The 19180-nt window shown below is 54.4% G+C and overlaps 1 protein-coding gene across 2 annotated transcripts in view; it reads left to right on the top strand.

Annotated features, from left to right (window-relative positions):
• Window positions 1–19180, top strand: part of Nol4l (nucleolar protein 4 like) — a 109799-nt gene that overhangs the window by 27050 nt on the left and 63569 nt on the right. For both annotated transcript variants that reach the window (XM_077799776.1, XM_026402161.2), the window contains exon 2: window positions 16056–16211. In XM_077799776.1, the coding sequence (XP_077655902.1) occupies window positions 16056–16211 (156 nt within the window). The remainder of the gene's footprint in view (window positions 1–16055; window positions 16212–19180) is intronic.

Raw genomic sequence — 19180 nt, 5'->3', positions numbered from 1 at the left:
CCATCTGGCTCTTACAGAGGAGGGGTGGAGACAGGACCGGAAGTGATGCAGCTAGCACACGCCTCTCCTGGCCCCAGGGCCCCAGCCCCACGCCTGGGGCAGGAGGTCAGAACTGGGAAGTGGTAGAAGGCTGTTGGATTCTGGGTATCTGGGTTTAAAGACGGAACCGACAGGATTTGCTGCAGGATGGGATGTGGGTGTGAGAGAGGGGACCCCAGGAGGCCTCCAGGGCATCTGGCCTGAGCCAGTGGAGGTGGAGAAGGTTCCTGGTTGGTGGTGTGGGCCTGGGGCTGTGAGCTGGGGAGAGAAGTCAAGTTCTTTCTGGGTGGGTGGCTGGGTGGGCTTCCCTGGCCCTCGGAGCCCCTGGGCTGCATTGCTTTCTGAGACATCTGGTTGGCTGTCGTGAGGCAGAGGTGTGGACTTCATGTCACCTGTGTGTGAACAGCCACACGGCGGGTGAGGGCCAAGGACTACCTGCACTCTGGGGATGCGAACAGCAGGGCTTTCTGACCAAAGTTAAGGTTTTCTTCTGTGAAACTTCCCAACCTTTAAATATTAGCAATAAATTTAATATTGTAATAAACCCCTGCAGCGTCCCTCCCCCGCAGTATGTTCCCGGACCCTGTTTGGCTTGTGGCCTTCTGGTTAAGACCTTGGTGTGTGGACTGCCTAGACCTGATCCAGACTCTCAATTCCCAGCAACCTGCCCTTAGGAGGGAGACTTAGCCCCTTGGGGCCTCGGTTTCCTCACCTGCAAAATGGGAAAGATAATAGTTCCCACCTCCTGGTGTCACAGTACAGGTTCTGTGGGTGACAGCTGTTATGAAAAGCTACTCAGGATGAATTTTATTCATGACCAAGGCAGATGATGCCAAAGGGAAAAGAGCCCTGGATTTGAGTTCTCCGTGAAGTGAGATCCCATCTCTGCCACCGACAGGCTTTGTGACCCTAGACTGGCTTTAGATCTGAGAAAGGGGTTTGTTCCCCTTGGAGTTGGGGGGATGCCCTGGATGTCTGCAGAAGCCTCTGAGCTCCAGCCCCCATCACCCCCCACCCCACCTCTCTGTCCGGCCTCCCACCTGCCCTCTCCCTCACCCCGTAGCCAAACTGTCTTTCAAAACAAAAAGCTCAGCATGGTCTTCCCTGCTTGGGGAAAAAGCGTCCTCAGTGACCTCCTGGCTTCAGGATAAAGCCCCAGAGCCCTCACCTGGCGTGGCAGGTGTGTGGCCCTCACCTCTCCTCTCCTCTCTTCCCACGCAGCCCTCCTCAGAGGCCGTGTGCTATTCATCGCCCCCGCCTCTGCTGCCCGCCTTCCCATCCTCAGTGCCCACTATTTTTGGGATCCATGGCTCCCCTTGTCCCAGTGATCCACCGGGTCCCCATGCCCAGGACCTCCCTCACTCTCTCACCCTGTTTTCCCGTCGCCCATTTTCCATGCATGGCCAGAGGGATCCCTTAACAAATGTCATTTGGCTGGTGTCCCCTGCCTGCTTAAAACCTCCGTGGCGGCCCGTTTCACTGTGAACAGAGCCACCGCCCCCATCCACCCTCCAGCCCACCTGGCACGGCTTCCACGCCCTCCCACTTACCGCTGCCCACGTGCTGGCCACCCCCACCTGCGGCCTCTCGCAGGCCGCTTGTCTTCAGGATACCGTCAGCTCATCCTCCCGGCCCTCGCCCACCGACAGGTATAAGCTGCGCCTTCAGGAGGCAGCCACAGGCCCACCTGTTACCTGGGTGCCACTGTGCCCTCCTGTGTCCGCCTCTTCTGCTGGCAAAATGCCACTCATGCTGCAAGGCGCACCCCACATGGCATGTCCTCACTTTTCCCCGTTCCCAAGGCCCCTCCAACTCCTTTGCTCCTGCTGTGTCCCCTGATGAGCCCCATGGTGGCCCCCTTTCTGTCCCCCACACCCGACACTATCATTCTCACTGGATGGCGGCTGCTGGAGGCTGGGTGGGCCGAGAGAGCCCACCCTGTCCATCAATCCTCACCACCTATGGGTCAGCTCTCCGGAAAGCCCCATTTTAGAGAGAAACCAGTGGAGGTGTAAAGAAGTTAAGTCACGTGCCCAAGGTCACCCAGTCAGTCTGCCACCAGAGCTGGAGCCTTTAATGAATAACAGCGATGACTATATATAGTGCCTTCCCCTGCCAGGTGCTGGCCGAGCCAACTGAAGTGTCTCATCCTCAGAATGACTCCTGCTGCCACTGTTTGGGGGCTCGGGAAACTGAGGCACAGAGAGGTTAAGTAACTTGCTGAAGCCCAGGAAGCTAGTCAGATTATAGGTGTGCCCTGGTGCACACCTGTAATCCCAGCGGCTCAGGAGGGTGAAGCAGGAGGATCACAAATTCAAGGTCAGCCTTGACAGCTGAGTAATAATCTCAAAATGAAAAAGGTATGGGGTGTAGGGGCTGGGGATGTGGCTCAAGCGGTAGCGCGCTCGCCTGGCATGCGTGCGGCCCGGGTTTGATCCTCAGCACCACATACCAACAAAGATGTTGTGTCCGCCGAGAACTAAAAAATAAATATTAAAATTCTTTCTCTCACTCTCTCTTTAAAAAAAAAAAAAAGAAAAAGAAAATGTCTCTTTCTTAAAAAAAAAAAAAAGAAAAAGGTATGGGGTGTAGCTCAGTGGTAAAACGTGACCCTGGGTTCCCTCGCCAGTACTGCAAAAAAAAAAAAAAAAAAAAAAAAAAACAGGAGAAGAGGTGGAGTGGGATTGGGCCTGTGTCGCCTGGCTCCTGTCGCACACCTGCTGCAGCCTCTTCCTCCACCGGCCCGAGAGCCCGCCCACCTGGGCACCACCACTCCTGGGCCAGAGGCACTGCTCAGTGAGTGTGTAATAAATGAGGAGCCGGTAAGCCTGCGGGCCTGGAACCCTGCCCCAGCCATCCTGAGACCTGTGTCTAGAAGCCCAAAGACGTGGCCAGTCCTCTTCCAGGCTCAGTGACCCCACCACCCTGTTGTCCAGACAGCCCCAGGGAAGGACCAGATCCATAAACATGAGGATCCAGAAGGGTCCAGGAGGGGCACTGGGCACTGTACGAGTCCTCAATATTATTACTTTATTGTCATTTAAATGGAGCCTGCCTCAAACAGGCCACCCAGTTCTAGCCACCAGCGCCGGACAAAACCCCCATTGAAAAGCCAATTACAATCACTCCATCTAAATTGTCATGGATTTGTATAGAAAATTACATCTCCATTTAGTCCTGGAGCAACGTCCTGGGCAGGGACAGAGGGGAGGCTGGCCCATTTACCCCGCCAGCTCAGCGCGGGTGCCGCGGGCACAGAGAAAGCCCAAGCTGCCGGCTCTTGGCCGGCCTGGGGAACAAAGGCCAGTTTGTGGGGGCCCAAAGAGAAGCGGTGCCTCTGAGGGCGTCTCAGATTCCAGGCCTGGGCCAATGGACCCCGCACCGCCAGCTGGTCTCCCCTGCTGGCGGCTCTGGCCAGACCAGCCCTGACAGCCGGCTTCAGGCGGCCCGTCAACCCCGCCACCACCCGAGGTGCCTGGAGCTTGGCTCAGGTCCACTCTGCCAGGAAATGAAGGAGGTCGGCAGGCTCACTGTCGTGGGTCCTGGTACCTTGGTCCTGCTCCTCCGTTCACTCACTCCATGTCAGTAAGGGCCTCTGGTGAGCGGAACAACACGCACGTGTAGAAATGAGCTCCAGCCATGGAGTGTCCTGGATCCACTTTGGGACTCTGTCCTCAGTAGCTGTGAGGCCACTCTGCTGATTCTTTTAATTCCAAAATAGTTGTTGAGCACCTACTGTGTGCCAAGGACTAGAACATGGCGAGAACAGGACAAAATGGACCTTTCTCTTGGCACTTCGGGTCCAGTGGGGGATCCACTGGGCTTTGAGGAAGGTGACAGGGGCTGCCATGGGCTCTCCCGGGGGTCTTGTGCAAGAAGGCAGCTCAGAAAGGCCAGTCACAGAGAAAGACAGAGGAGGGCTCTTTAAGGCAGAGGGAGCAGGAGTGTTGTGTGAGAGAGTAGTGGGGCAGCAGAGAATGGCATGAGCCAAGATCAGTGGGCTCCCTGTGGACTTAGTGGGCTTCTTCTCTGAGACTCAGTTTCCTCATCTGTAAAATGGGAGCAGTGACGCCAGCTGCTGGGGACTTGTGCAAGGACTCAGGAAGATAAGGTGCTCAGGTGTTCAGCATGGAGCTGGGCACAGTGATGCTCCTGGGTAGGTAACTGAGACAGCCTTACTTAGATGGCACCCTCCAAGGGCTACACCTGGGCCAGGGGTTTTATGTGCATTAGCTCCTCACTCCTCCCAGCAGCCTCTGGGGCAAGGCTCTTACTTCACAGATGAGGAAACCCAGGGAATGGCATGGGGCCACTGATTATTTATTACCATTCTGGTAGTTCTTATTACGATCTAGCCCAAGGCCAGGCACAGAGCAGACCCTGAAGAGCATTTGTTGACTCAGTGAATACACCTGGAAGGAGGTGCTGTGCAAACGTGGGGCAGTGGGTGGAGAGTCCTATTTGGTGCTGTGTGTGAGGAAGGAGTGATTCTGAGACTGTGTGGAATCACATGGGACTCTGAGTGTGACTGCTTGTCACTGTGGATGACTGTCCCATGTCTGTCCTGTGTGAGGCTGTGTCCACATATGTGCCTCTGTGATCTTAACTGTGTATGACAGTCACACACGTTGTCTCTGAGTCCTTGCCCACATGCCTGGTGGCTATGAAGGCTGTGTCAGGCTGTGTGTCACAGCCTACATGGTTCTGTCTGGGCCCAGAGGGGCCTGGGCACCCTTCCTGGGTTAGCTTGTGGCTGGGGGACAACCTCCAGGCGGGCAGGCAGCTGCAGAGGTGGGGAGGGCAGAGGCCCTATCTTCCCCTGTCCAGCTCCGCCAGGTAGACCAGCAAGTGAAGAAATACTCACAGCTGGGCAGGCTGGGGGCTGCCCCTTCAGGGATTGCTCTGTGCACAGAAAACAAGTTCTTCTGGTATCAACTCAAGTTTGACAGGAAGTGGCTTTTGGGTGGCAGGAAGTTGGATTCAGCTCCTATCAGCCCTGGTTGAGGAGCAGAAGAGCAGTTATCTAGGGTTAAACAGAGCTACTGAGAAGTGGGCCCCAACACCCCAGGCCCGATAGAGTTAAGGACACAGCCACCCCTCCTGGACATTTGGGATAGTGGGTGGGGGTTGTAAAGAGTGCCCTTGGGCCCCAGGGCTCAGACAGCCCATTATCCACTTCTCATTACCTTCATTTAGCAAATGTGCAGACTGAGACTGTAAGAGGCAGCGACTTGTCCAAGGTCACCAAGACACATGGAGAGAAAGGGAGGAAAGAGAGATTGCAAGAAATCCACAACTGTATAGAGACCGAAAAAACCAGGACAGAGCAGCCAGGAGAGGAGAAGAGATGAGAACAGGACAGAGGTAGAGGGCAAAGAAATGCAGAGCAATGAGACTTGGTCAGTGGGGGTATGTGTGGACATCACAGCTGACCTTGAGGTCTTGAACCCATTTCCCAGAAGTGGGTGGGTGGGGAGGGCAACCCAAAAAGGCTGGAGTCTAGGTCTGAATCCAAACCCGGGCTCTTTCAGGTCATGTGCTTGTGCCCAGCTTCTAGGGAAGGTCACGTGGGATATTTATTCTGTCCCACAAGCTGTTAAGTAACTCACCCAAGTGGCCAGTGGAGAGCTGGGGTCAAACCTGGCATGGTGGCAACAGAACTCATGGGCTTAACCATGCAACAGGGTGTGCCCAGCACTGCCATAGCAGGCAGACGACCATGGCCCTCAGCCACTGGGATGGAGGCCCACAGCTGGAGAGGAACTGAGGCTCCCAAGGCCCAGGCCTGGACACCTTGTGCCCCCACCCCGGAAGGCCCTGGGGAGTGGGCCTGATGCTGCCCTCATCCCCCAAAGCAGCACTGAGCTGCTTCCTGGCTGAGCTCCTGTTCTGAAGCCCAGTTTGCATGTCGTTTGCACATTAGTCAGTGCGTGTCAGAAGGTACGAACATCTCCCTTTCCGGGAGAGGGCTGCCTGCGGAGCCCCCCTGCCCTCCTCCAGACAGCAAAAATGCCAGCCGGCTAGACAGGAGCTACGCCCTGGCCTCTGACAGCACCCGCCTGCCGCCACCTCCCCCATTCCCTTCTCGAGCCAAATTTAGGCTGCTCTGCTACTGAGAGATGGGGAGAGCAGAGGCAGGAAACGGTGAGGTTGGGGCAGCCCAGCCCTGGCCAGTGCAGGGTGGGGCAGCCCCAGGGGTGCCCCTGTCCCTAAAGCCCGGGGCCCAACCTCCCCTGACCCCTCCTCCCACTGGAATTCTGCTGGGCCCGGGAATGGCTGGGTTCTCAGCTGCAGCCCAGGGTACTGGCTACCCTGGCCATGGGGGAGGAGGGAGGGAGAGAGAAAGAGAGCAAGAAAGAGAGGGAGGGAGGAAGGAGGTCATGGCCGGGGCAGTGGGGAAGGGATCAGATAGCCTCCTCCTGCCCCAGACACCCGCTGCCGCCGCTGCCGCCACTGGGACGCAGAGCCGGCTCTGCCTCTCTGCACTTCCTGTCCCTCCTTGGTGTGCTCCCCCCTCCTAGATTGTGGGGTGGGGGGCAGGGGGCCCAACTGGGCCTAAGGAGACTGAGCTCTCCCCAAAGGCTTTACTAGGCCATCTCCCATAGGCCAGCCTCTTGCTTTGGTGGTCTTGGTTTTCCTATCTGGAAAATGGAGAAGTTGGCAGAGAAGACTTACTAGCTGTACCTGTGCTGAGAGCAAGGGTTGCTGGGAGACTGGACAGAAACTAGGAACCTGCTATGGCTTTAGGCCTAGACACCTCTTAGCTTTCTCAGGTAGGGCTAGGAAAGGTGGCTCCTGTTCTAACGAGGCTGGGACAGGACCTGGATGGGCTGAACAGTGGAAAGGACCCCTGGACTTCAACCACCAGGATTCCAGGGGTGGGTTTCCAGCCCACTAGCTGGGAGCATGGATCAGACTTCCTGGGTTTGAGTCCCAGCTCTGCACCCTGTACCTTCGCTTGGGCTTTTTGTGCCTCCATTTCCACCCCCGTAAAGCGGGCCTAATAAATCTCCCGGGGCTGCTGAGAAAGTGAAAAGAGGCAGTGAATACTTGGCACTCAGTAGGTGCCCCCCAACGCCAGCCACCAGTGTGATTGTTTTGTCCCCTCCACCCCAGCGGGCTGGGAGGCCCTCAGGTATAACGGATGTGGACACGGTGGGGAGGCGCTGTAGCTCCGTGGTTAAATGGGCATCGGGATGGGGGCTCAAGTCTGCGTGACCCTGGGCAAACCGCCACACCCCGCTGCGCCTTGGGCGGGGAGCAGCAGAGGCGCCTATCGCAGAGGGTCTGTGAGGATTACACGAGATCAGGCTTGGCACAGCGCCTGGCACATAGCGGGCGCTCCCTGAAGAAGAGCTGGCAAGATCGAATGGTACCGCCCCGCACAAAGGACAGGTGGGCAGCGTCCCGGGAGGGCGGAGCAGGGCAGGTGCGCCCGTAGCCGGGGGGCGGGGCTGGGAGGGGGAACGCGAGGGCGGGCAGGCGCGCGCGCAGCAGGTGCGCGTGGGGTGGGCGGGGCCCCGTGCGGGCGGGGTCTCCAGGTGAGCGGGCGCGCTCCAGGAGGCCGGAGACCGGGAGGCGCGCCGCCGCGGTCCACCGCCGCAAAGCGTCCCTGTGTCTTTAACGCCCTCCTCCCTGCGTCCCCCCCACCCGCTTTGTGCGTCCCCCCTAGCCGGGCTGCAGCCGCGGAGCCATCCCCCCTGCACTGACAGCTGGTATCTAATTACTGTGTGAGAATGGAAAGTCAGGCTGTCCCAGCTCCGGGGAGAGGGGATTAACGTCTCCTGCAGAATACACTTCCTCTGGTGGGTTGCCATGGTTACTCTCATTACCTGCCTGCCCGCGAGGAGCCCGCGCGAGTCGCTCCAGCAGGCCCTCCGAATCCGGGCCGGCGCGCGCGCGTGTGCGCGCGCTTCTCTGCCCCTCCCCGTCGGGGCGCACGCGCGTGCGCCGTGGAGGGAGCGCGAGCTGCCTCACCCCCGCCCCGCCCCCCGCCCGAGCAGCTGTCAGCGGCGCGCGCGGCCCGGCCAGCCCCAGCGCGCGCTGTCAACAGTCATTAACGCGCGGGCCGCGCCCCTCCCCCTCCCCCTCCCCTTCTCCTCCCATAACCCCGCCCGGGTGGGGCCCGCACCTGGGGCCCCTGCTCGTTAGCCACTCGGGCCTCTGTCCTCGGCCGGCCCGGAGGGACCCGCCCGCGGGGCCTGTCAGGCTCAGGGCCGCCCCCTTCCGCCTAGGACCTCTTCTTCAGCGGTCCCGACTCCCTGCCCTAGACTCTGACGCCTGGGGGAAAGAGAGTCCCTCTCAGTGGTGGTGACAGCGGTCGCCGAGGGCGGGTGTATTTGTGCATCTTTTGGGTTCCCACAGCCATCCTGTGAGGTGGAAAGCCATTGTGCGCGTGGTGTCAACTCACGGGAGGAAATTGAGGCCCGGGCAGGACCCCTTCCTTGCTCGAGGTCAGAGCTGGATTGTCCGCAGGCCTCTGACTTCACCTTTAGAGACCTTCCTGCCGCCACCTGCCCCAGGCCAAATCCCGCAGCTAGGCGCTGGCCGTCCCATCCGCAAGGGAGGCTGCGGAGTACCGCCTTCCTCCCTGTGCATCCCGGCCGTTATCGTCAGGATTTGCATTTCCCCAGCTCCTCTCACTCCCGCGGCCCCCCTCATTCCCACGCTCTCCCCAACACACCCTTTTCAGACACCCCAGAGTTAACAAGGAAGGAAGGAAGGGAGAGAGAGAAGAAAAAAAGAAAACTATTTGGAGCCGCTTGAAGGACATGGCATCCCTCAAAGGTAGTGCTGTTGTCTGGGGGCTGACCCCAAGCACCTTTCTCTGTGGCCCAGGGTGAGCATTTCAGTCCCCATTCGATTTGAAAGAAGATGGAGGTTCAGCGAAGCAGAAAGGAGGTCTTGGAATATGTGAGGCTGTTCCAGATGGCAGGTGCGACTCTGTGGTGGCAGCAGCTCTGCACTAACAGTTGGAGATTGAGCACAAGGGTGGAGAAGAGGCAGGTGCTGCAGCGCCTTGTTTATGTGTTTATTTATTTATGGGGGAGGGTCTCATCCCTCTGCCCCATCCTGGCCTGCAGAGCTCATTGGAACTGTAGATCATAAAATTCCAGTGTGAATCCTTTTTTTTAAGAGAGAGGATTTTAAAAAAAAAATTTTTTTTTAAACAGAGAGTGAGAGAGGAGAGAGAGAGAGAGAGTGAGAATTTTTAATATTTATTTTTCAGTTTTCTGCGGACACAACATCTTTGTTGGTATGTGGTGCTGAGGATCGAACTCCGGCCGCACGCATGCCAGGCGAGCGCGCTACCGCTTGAGCCACATCTCCAGCCCAAGTGTGAATCCTTAATTTGGAATTTTCATTGGTGTGGATTTTGTTGGTTGGTTGGGGTCTTTTTGTTTGTTTTTGTTTTATTTTGATTTGGTTTGGTTTCCAGTCCCTAGTAGATAGGATTCACAACCAAGAGAAATTAAAATACTGTCATTGTTCCATTTAAGCAATACCTTCCTCAATCATCTGATTGCCTTTCACAAATCATGACTGGTTTCTCTAGGGGACTCAGGAGGGAAAATTTCTGGATGAGGCTCTTCATTTCTGCTTTTCTTGTAATTCTATCAGTTTTGAGTGGTTTTAAAATTTCCTCTCACCCTCTTTCCTCTCCCTTGGGGCCCCTGTGCAGGGACTGACTCCTCCCCCTTAGGCCTTCTTTCAGCCATGCCTCCGAGTTGGAATGAGACTTTTTAGGAAACTCTCCCCAAACTTTCCAAACCCCAGGCCCAGCTGAATTATTCCATCAGTGTGGTTTTGGGGACAGGAAGAAGAGCCACTTTGCAGAGTCTGGGAGGCGTGGCTGATAGTAAGCACAGTCCCTTGGCCTGTAATAGCCACTTTGGGGCTGGCCTGGATGGGATGGAGCGGCATCCCAGCTGCCTGTGCAATCAACCCCCTGAAGTCCCAGGCTCCCAAACAAGTGGCTGCCAAAGGTTTGTTTCCTGTGGGGTGGGCTCTGCCTACAGATTTTGTCCTCTAATGGCCAACCTGTTGCTTTTTATGCCTTGTCAAGAGCTAGATCTGATATTCACCAAGAGGACATTTCCTTAGGATTTTCTGTGTTTTCTTCCTCTACCACAGAAGGAACCCAGTTGAGAAATGTCCCCTCTAGTTAACCGCCTTTTCTCAACCATGGTCTTGTTGTCGCTGGAAGGCATACTCCGCTAATACAGTGATGGTGGTGCACTAAATGGCACCCCGGTGGCCTAAAATGGTGATCCCACCTTGATAAGTATGTAACTTATTACCAGCAAGTGACTTCAAAGTTCCAAGGGGGATGACAGAACTGCAATCCATTAGCAATTGGACTGCACTCGCCATCAAGGGCAGGGGTCCATTTAATTGGCCTCTGCGGGGAGACAGGCAAGATTCAGTCAGACCTGAGGGATGACTCCCTATATCATCAAGAGATCCCAGCGCGAGCCCGTCTAATAGCTTGGTGGGACAGGCTGATACCCCTATTGGTCTGCAGCCTCAGACATGGCAAGCCTTTCACGATGAGCATGCAGATCATTCGAGGAAACTGAGGAAGCCAGAAAAGACCTGTCAAGGGATGACCTTAAGTATTAATTAACTTTGCCAGGGAGAATGTAAAAATCCAGTGTCAGGTTGGGGAGGGCTCCTGCCCTTTCTATCTATAATCCACATTAAGTCTCTAGGCAAATGTCTTGAATTTATACTAATGTTGCCCAATAAGATTCTTTTGTTCCTACTATTAGGAAAATTGGCCTTCACTAGAGATGAAAATTTTAATATATTAGGCCTGGAAGCACAGAGCATGTCTATATTTAATGAGCCAGCACCAGTTTCTCTACTAGTTACCTCCCTGTCTTAATCAGAGACATTTTAATCTGTTCTCAAATCTCTGGCATCAGAATCATTTGGAGGGCCCATTAAAACCCCAGACTTGGGCATAGTGGCACTTGTCAGTAATTCCAGCTACTCAGGAGTCTGAGGATCCCAAGTTTGAGGCCAATCCAGACAACTTAGACTCTGTCTCAAAATTAAAAATAAAAAGGGCTGGGGTGTAGCTAAGTAGTAGAGCACCTTTGAATCAGTCCCCAGTACCAGGGAGGGCGCTCGGGAGGGACGGGGGGGGGGGGCGGGGGGGTTGGAGATAGAGCATCAGATTTGGTAGGTTTGAGGTAGAGCCTGAAAAATCTGAATTTTTAACAAATCCCTGATGCTTCTTGTCTGGGGCCCATACTTTGAGGACCGCTGTTCCAAGTGTTTTGAAATATCAGCAATATTTAAGTAGATATTTGATGATTTCCTCCATGGCTTGCAACTGTCTTTAGTTTAGAACCCAAATTTAAGGGAGTTGCCGGTATCTAAGAAAGTTAATAGTGCCAAGCATTTTTAACACAATTGCCATGTCTGGTTTTATTGGCTAGGGCCTGGCCGGCTGTTTGGGGGTTGGATGATTGGAATGGATGGAGTATATGTTACCATGGCAGTGTTCTTCCCCACAGAGGAAGACCCCAGAGGCTGGTCCTGTACAGGTGACTGGTCCTGTACAGGTGACTTGTTTATCATGACTTTCCCAAACATGAAGTGCTCTGGGGTTCCTTTCCATCACTCCTGTTCAGCATTTCCAGGAAGCTGAGATAGTCAGAAGACTCCAGGTCCCTTCTTGATTCAGCCCCATGAGTAAAAGGAACTTCTTTTGTCAATCCAGTGTGTGGCTTGCTTAGAGCAATGGATTAGATGAAGCTAATTTGGGTACAAGGCAGAAGTGAATTGGCAGGGACATCCCAAGGCTATGGAAGGTGCCTTCAGCTCCCTTAATTAGCAGCTTTTGCCTCGCAGCCCTGTCTAGATTCCCAGGTAGGGAGGCCTGCCTCTCCTGCAGCATTCAGCAGGAAAGTCATTACCTCTGTAGGCGAAGGGCAGGGCAGAGATGGCGGTGCACGTGACTGCTGTCAGAGCCTTTGTTACCATCTTCCCAGGGTTCTTGAAGGCCACACAGATGTCCCGGTGTTCTTCCCTTAGGGTGTTGCACACATGGAGTCCAGGTGGTCACAGCTCGCCAGAGGACAGTTGAAGGTGTGGCTCTGCAGACCTCGTGTGTCTTGAATTATGGTTGCTACAGGCCCTCTTCTTCCCTGTGTATGTCTCTGCCATAGAGCTAGGCAGATTATAGGACCCAAGTTTGAACATCAGGGGAAATAGCAATCAATTTTTAAAGAGGGAGCTACTGAAGAGTTTCTCTTGGATAGTTTTATGGTTGTGTTGGACCAAGTGCAAATCCGAGGCTTATAGGAGTCTGCCTGAGAATGGAGGTGGGAAGTTGGGACAGAGATGGGTTGAACTCTTTGTATGGCAGTGTATTCCACTGTTTCACCTGGGCCAATTAGTTATACTTTGAGTTTAGGAAAGCTTATTCCAAGCTTGTGAGGTAGCCTATATATTATTTAATAATTAAATAAATGCATCTCTTCTGATGATGGTTAATACCCCAGGGGACCCATTTTGTAATCTGGCCGGGTCAGAGAAACAGGAGATGGGAGACGATTCCCAAACACAAAATGTTCAGACTTGGTGGGTCCACAGGGGAGGAGATGGGCAGTTGCCAAGTTGGTATGTGCCGAATACCTGACACACATATTACTTGGTCCTTCAAACATCCAACTAGGACTTTTTAGGCCCACATTGTATGTAAGAAAACTGAATTTAAATAAATAAAGAAGAAAGATGACCCTCCTAGGTCATAGAGCTGGTTAGAGGGCTCTTCTTTCTCACCTCTCTAGAATGTTCTCTCTTCACTGGGTTGCTTTTTTCCTTCCTTCCTACCAAATTACATCCCCTTCCTTTTCCAGAAACATCTGTATTCTGCCCTGAAACAGTTTTAGGAGCAGGGAAGTCTATTTACTTTAAGTAGCTATACTCATTTTATTTTTGTCTCTGGATTCAGATTATTAAAATGTGAAAACTTCCCCTTGATACTTTTTGAAAAATTAACATTTTTAAATATGAAAGTTTAACAGACATACCCTGAAAAGTAAAAGTTTTAAGTGTTCTGTTTAATGACTTTTTATAAACTGAACACACTTTCACAACTGAATAACCACACCCAGATTAAGAAATAGAAACTCAATTATATTTTTCTTTTTTTTTTTTTTTTTGGTACCAGGAGATTGAACCCAGGGGTGCTTAACCACTGAGCCATATCCCCTTTTTATTTTTCATTTTGAGACAGAGTCTCACTAAGTTGCTTTCAGCCTTGCTAAGTTGCTGAGGCAGGCCTCGAACTTGTGATCCTCCTGCCTCAGCCTACAGAGCTGCTGGAATTACACAGTGCACCACCAATATGAACCTCTGGTTGTATTCTAACTGCTGGGTGCAGTGGTGCACACCTAGAATCCCAGCAGCTCTGAAGACTGGGGCAGGAGGATCACAGGTTTCAGATCAGCCTCAGCAATTAGAGAGACCTAAGCAATTTAGTGAGACCCTGTCTCAAAAAGGGCTGGGGATGTGGCTCAGTGGTAAAGGGCCCCTGGGTTTAAATTCTCAGTACATAATATTTGTCCCTTCTGCATTCTGTCATGACAGTATTTGAAGGTGCTAGGCAGTTTCAAGTTGGCTAACCAGCAAGCTTGTCATTGATGGTTTAGGACTTCAGGGGCGTTGAGATAACACCAAGAAAGAGGTAAAAGTAACACCTCAGTTTAAAACTGAAAAGTCACAGAATTTTATCTCATCTTGTAAGTGAAGCTCAGAGAAGTTTGCCCAGTTCCAGAGCAAAAGTGACCAGCAGATGGCTTCCCTGCATTCATGCACACATGTACCTACACACATGGACACATGGACACCTGCTATCTGGAAAGACCCACTGAAATGGGTTCTGACCAGGAAGGAAGCCATTGCAGGAAGGCCAATACAGGGCTGGTAAGGTCACCACCCAGGGTCACCAGGCAGGGGTGCTGTCTATTATCTCTAGTTTGGGTACCCTGCCCCTGAGATGCCCAGATGCCCTTATTCCCCTCTGCTTTCTGCTCTCAGGTGGGTAGTGGTAAAACGTTACTCTAAAGGGCGCTGGCGGGGCTGGGGATGTGGCTCAAGCGGTAGCGCGCTCGCCTTGCATGCCTGCGACCCGGGTTCGATCCTCAGCACCACATACCAACAAAGATGTTGTGTCCGCCGAGAACTAAAAAATAAATATTAAAAATTCTCTCTCTCTCTCTCTTTCTCTCTCTCCTCTCTCTTTAAAAAAATAAATAAATAAAAAATAAAGGGCGCTGGGTAAGACCAAAGCCCACCTGTGGCCAGAATGTGCTGTGAGCGTCATGCACCAGCAGGGCCAGTATTCTACTTGGACTACGAAGTCTGAGGTCCTAGACCATCTCTACCATCTCCCAGCTACTGTCCTGTGGGCAGGATTTGACCCTTGACAACCTCCCAGGGTTGTGACGATGTTTAGCTTTATCATACCTGGGGGAAACTTGGCCAGCTGCAAAGCACTTCTTAATAACAGTGTTTGTGGAACAGCTCCAGTGTGCCAGGCTCTGTGCTAAGTATGCACATGCCTCTCATTTATTCCCCTCTGAATCTCCTGGGAAGGGGTCTTGATAGCTGAAGGACCTAAGGATCAGAGAAGCAAGGTAACTACTCAGATCACACAGCCATTTAAATGATGGGGCAGAGTGTGTTTAAACTATCCTACCCAAGCTGGGTGCAGTGGTGCACGCCTATAATCCCAGCAACTTGGGAGACTAAGGCAGGAGGGTTGTAAGTCCAGCCTCAGCAACTTAGTGAGGCCCTAAGCAACTTAGTGAGATCCTATCTCAAAAATAAATAGAACTGGAGATATGGCTCAGTTGTAAAGCACCCCTGGGTTCAATCCTTGGTACCAAAAATAAAGATAATAATAATGAAAAATGAATTATCCTGCCCTTATGCCACTTATAACCAATCACTCACTTAGCAGTTATTGAGCACCTACTATGTGTCAGACACAGTTGGGGTCTGCCTCCTTCCCCCCAGTCTACTCTGCCTTGTTTTCTCTTGATCTCTGAAGCCTCCTAAGGCCCTCCGAGACTCCTCTTAGGGAGGTGATGGCTGAAAGCTGGTGTCCCTGGGCCATGTTTATCCCATGCTCTGTGGATCAGGAGCTGCAACCTCGCAGCACTGGCCTCGCCCAGCACATGCCTCTCTCCTGCAGCCTCACACCTCCACAGGCAGAGGTGGGCAGGGGTGGGCAGGCTGGCCAGCCCAGCAACTGTTTGCTGCAGAGGACCCTGTCTTGATCCTGGCATACCTTGTGGGGCCAGCTGACAGCACTCATGCCAGCCTGATAAGAGGCTGTGGCCCACAGCCACCATGCTCACAGCCCTGCCACCTCCACGTGGCCCTGTGCCTGTTATTCTGTAGATCTCCACACACAAAGGGCCCGGGTGCTGTGGCTGGCGCTTAGCTATTGGGGGGGGGGGTGACAGGCAGTGGTGAAAAGCTTTTCAGAAAGGCCAGGGTGGAGGCAGGAGCCACCCAGGTGATGGGAGCTGGTCCCCTGGGGCCCTAGCGCAGGACCGCAGTGAAAGGTTACAGCTAATTGGCAAGCTCCTGATGGGGCTGCATCTATTTAGCACCCCCTCCCCAGAGACTTCCAGCATGGTCTTGGCACAGCGTGTGGTTCGAGAGCTCCCTGCCCTGAGTCCAGCACAATCTGTCTGGAGTTATGAACGTGGAGCCTCTTGGTTTCTCCATTTGTATTTTCGCTGTCGTGGTTCTCTGCCATTGTTGCTGGTGGAGTTAGCAGCAGTCCCCTTAGCCCCGTCTCTGGCACCCCCTCCCTGAGCCCTCTCCACAGGCTCCCTCCTGTCCCAGATCCTGCCCAGGGAGAGAGGCAGTGCCAGACGGGTTGGGGAGCATCGCCACCCTTGCCCCGACCCCTGGCCCAGCCTCAGGGCCCAGCTCTCACCCACCATCAGCCCTGACACTAACGTGGCTTGTCCACCCTGTCGCAGGGGGCAGATGGCCTGTCGGAGCCCGAGGGCATCTCTCTGAAGCGGGTCGCTGTGGTGGAAGATTTCTTTGACATCATCTACTCGATGCATGTGGAGAGCTCCGCGGAGCCAGGCAAAGCCCCCAAGCACGCTGGGCAGAAGAAAACCTACCGTGCGGTGAGATTCCTGCTTCTGCCTCCGCGGGCAGCCCCAGGCCTTGGCAGGAGGCCACGGGCTCCGCACATGTCGGGCGGGGGCGGGGCGGGCAGCTGAGGCGTGATGAAATGGCCTTTGGGGACCCAGGGGGGCACAGGGCAAGGACATGGCAGCCAGAGATGGCTCACAGGGCAAGGGGGCGGGTTCTGTGGTCTGAGCACAAAGGAGAAGCAGGTTGAGGGAGTGAGAGGGAGGGAAGAAGGGACTGGCAGGGAGGGAGCCCTCCTCTTCCTGGCTCCCACTGAGCCTGCCCCTCCAGCCCCAGCCTCCTGAGCCTGCTCTGGGGTGGGGGCTGGCTCACACTGGGCATCTGTCCTTTCTAGGTGTTTCCTACATGGGACTTTATCCGGTCCCCACAGCCCTGCCCCATCAGTACTGAGAATTCCCCAGGGGAAGTTGAGGACCTGCTGCCCACTCTCTCAGAGGTCCCAGTTGGATTTGGGGTGGGGAGGCTGAGAGCAAGGGCAAGACACACAAAAGCAGACGCATCGCTCCCAGGCCAGCTTTGAGGAAGCAAGAACCCAGGTCCCCGGAGCATTCAGCAAAGACACTGCCAGCCCTGGCACTCAGTGCCAAGCCTGTGGGCATCATGGAGAAGGTGGTTTATTACTCGGCCTTCTAAGCAGAGCTGACAATGTAGGATGGGAAATACCACAAATAGGGGAGGGCAAGGGGACTGTGGCCAGAGCAGAGGACCAACTCTGCCCTGCAGGGGGGGCCTACTGTGTTGGACGCCATCTCCCTCGTGGCCCTCAACAGCTGAGCATGTCACCATGACTCAGGCCCACTACTGAACTCTCGAAACCAAGCACTTTACTCTCCTTTGAGCCTCACGGCAGTCCTGTGGTCCAGAGAACTAAGCTCCCACCCAAGGTCGCACAGCACTTGAGTGGCAGTCAGCCAGTGTCCTCACACCCGCCCCATGTAGACCTTCTTGGCTTCTAGAGATGTGCCCTGGGAGGCTATGCTTCCCCACCGAAGGCAGATGTGAGGCCCCAAATTCTTTGTATAGACAACTTGGATTACTGCAGAAGTGGCCTAAATAAGTCTGTGATTTCCCCATATGGCCTGATTTTTAGAGAATCCAGCAATCTGGTTGTCCTTGTCTTCAGGGGATGGCCTTTGCCCTGGATGGGTATTGAGGATAGACTCCTATGTCAAGGGCCTCAGACAGGCAAGGGGCCTGGCTGAGGAAAGCTGGAGTTGGTCATTATCTCCCCACCCTCCTGCGCTCTCGGTGTGTGCTTCAGGAAGTGACTGGGGAAGGGAATCTGAGGTGTTTCCCAGAGGGCCATAGAAGAAGGGCGGGTGCCCAGGCAGGGGCTGGTTGGGCCCCTTGGCATCGATGAGATCCAGCTCGCTTTCTCAGCACCACATCCATCATTGTTTGGGCACTTAATGCATGTCGGGCTCTGCCCACAGCACTCTGTGCCCACCTGGGTGGCTCCACACACATGAAGGTTGCATGTATAAAGCACATGCAGCTGTTAGCCCCACTTTAAGATGAGGGAAACTGAGGCCCAGAGACTCACCACCAGCCTGAGGTCATTCAGCTGGCCCCAGAGCTCCAGAACAGTGCACCCTCTGCCCCTCTACCAACCTCTCCTGGCCACTTGCTGTGGACTAGGCAGATGGGCTCCTGGACCATGTGATTTCCCTGGCTGCTCAGTACCCAGCCCCAAGCCTCTCCCATGTCCAGGGTCTGTGGCCTCCGTGCTATGGAGAGGGCAAGGCAGGGCTGGTCCTGTTAGCGCTGTGTCCCTGGCCAAGCGGACATCTAGCCCTTTGCTCTGCTCCTCCTGGCTTCTCGTCCATATGCCCGCCGCGTGCCCCACTTCCTGCTGCCCAGCCTGGAGCTGGCACATGGCTGGCATGGAGCCAGCTGGGCTGCGCACAGAGCTGGAATTTTAGCAGCGGGGCCAAGGCTGAGCTGAGCAGGCCACGGCCTCCTGCAGCGGGTGTGAGGCTGAGGAGGCTGTCGCACCTCCCTCCTCCCTGTTTGCCTCCTCACCCTCCCCCTCCCCATCTGTCGTCCTTCTTATGCCATCCTCTTTCTTTTGGGGGACAGGGGTGGTGCCTAGATGCTTTTGTCCCCTCTTTTCATCTGTTCCCATTTTCCTCCACCCAAACCCAGCTCTTCAGCCATGCTCTGCAGACACAAGGACCCCCACCCTGTCCGTGTCTGTGGGAAGAGCCCCTGAGGAAACCCCATGGTAATGGCTGTGGAAAGGCTCGGCTGGTACCACAGGGTTTGTGGTAGGATCTTGGCTAAGAAGTTTTTGGATCTGTCCCCACGTCTTTTGCCAAAGCTAATCCTAGGACTGCCTCATAGCGGGCCTTTCAGATTCTTTCAGGCGTGGGGCATCCACAGGGGTCCGAGAACTGGTAGTGAGATGGCAAGACTTGTTCAGGGTGAAGTGTGGTAAAAAAAGAAGTGTGGCCAATTCTTCAGTGGTAAAAAAACTTTCTAGCACCTACCACTGTCTAGCAGTGGATCAGAGAGAACTGGTGGCAAGCCCTAGCCTGGAGGCATTTGAGCCTAGGGTGCAGCTGTTTATGGTGGTTGGGCCTGTAGGTGGGCACTCCTACTGTGAGCAGAGTCCCACCTTAGCCTCTCCTACAGGGTGACTCCAGATTCCAAGGGTCCCAGGGGGTCTTACAGTGCCAAGTCTGGGGAAGGAGCCAGGTAGTTCTACAAAGTCCCCTGAACTCTCACAGAAGACTGGTTCTTTTTCTGAGGGCTTTCCTGGTCTCCGCACCTATCTGGGTTGCTTCCTCTTGCTCCCTGAGGGTTCTGGAAAGCCAGATCGGGTTCCAGAGCTCAGATCCAGATCCGGCTGCCAGGCCACTTTGGAGTTGGGGCCAGATGTGGTCAGCAGCTGCTCCAGGCCCACCACGTGCTAATCCACCCGCAGGGCAGAAGGAGGATC

This window comes from Urocitellus parryii, chromosome 6 (assembly GCF_045843805.1).
Source record: "Urocitellus parryii isolate mUroPar1 chromosome 6, mUroPar1.hap1, whole genome shotgun sequence".
NCBI lineage: Eukaryota > Metazoa > Chordata > Mammalia > Rodentia > Sciuridae > Urocitellus > Urocitellus parryii.
This window is presented reverse-complemented; position numbering and strand designations above follow the sequence as displayed.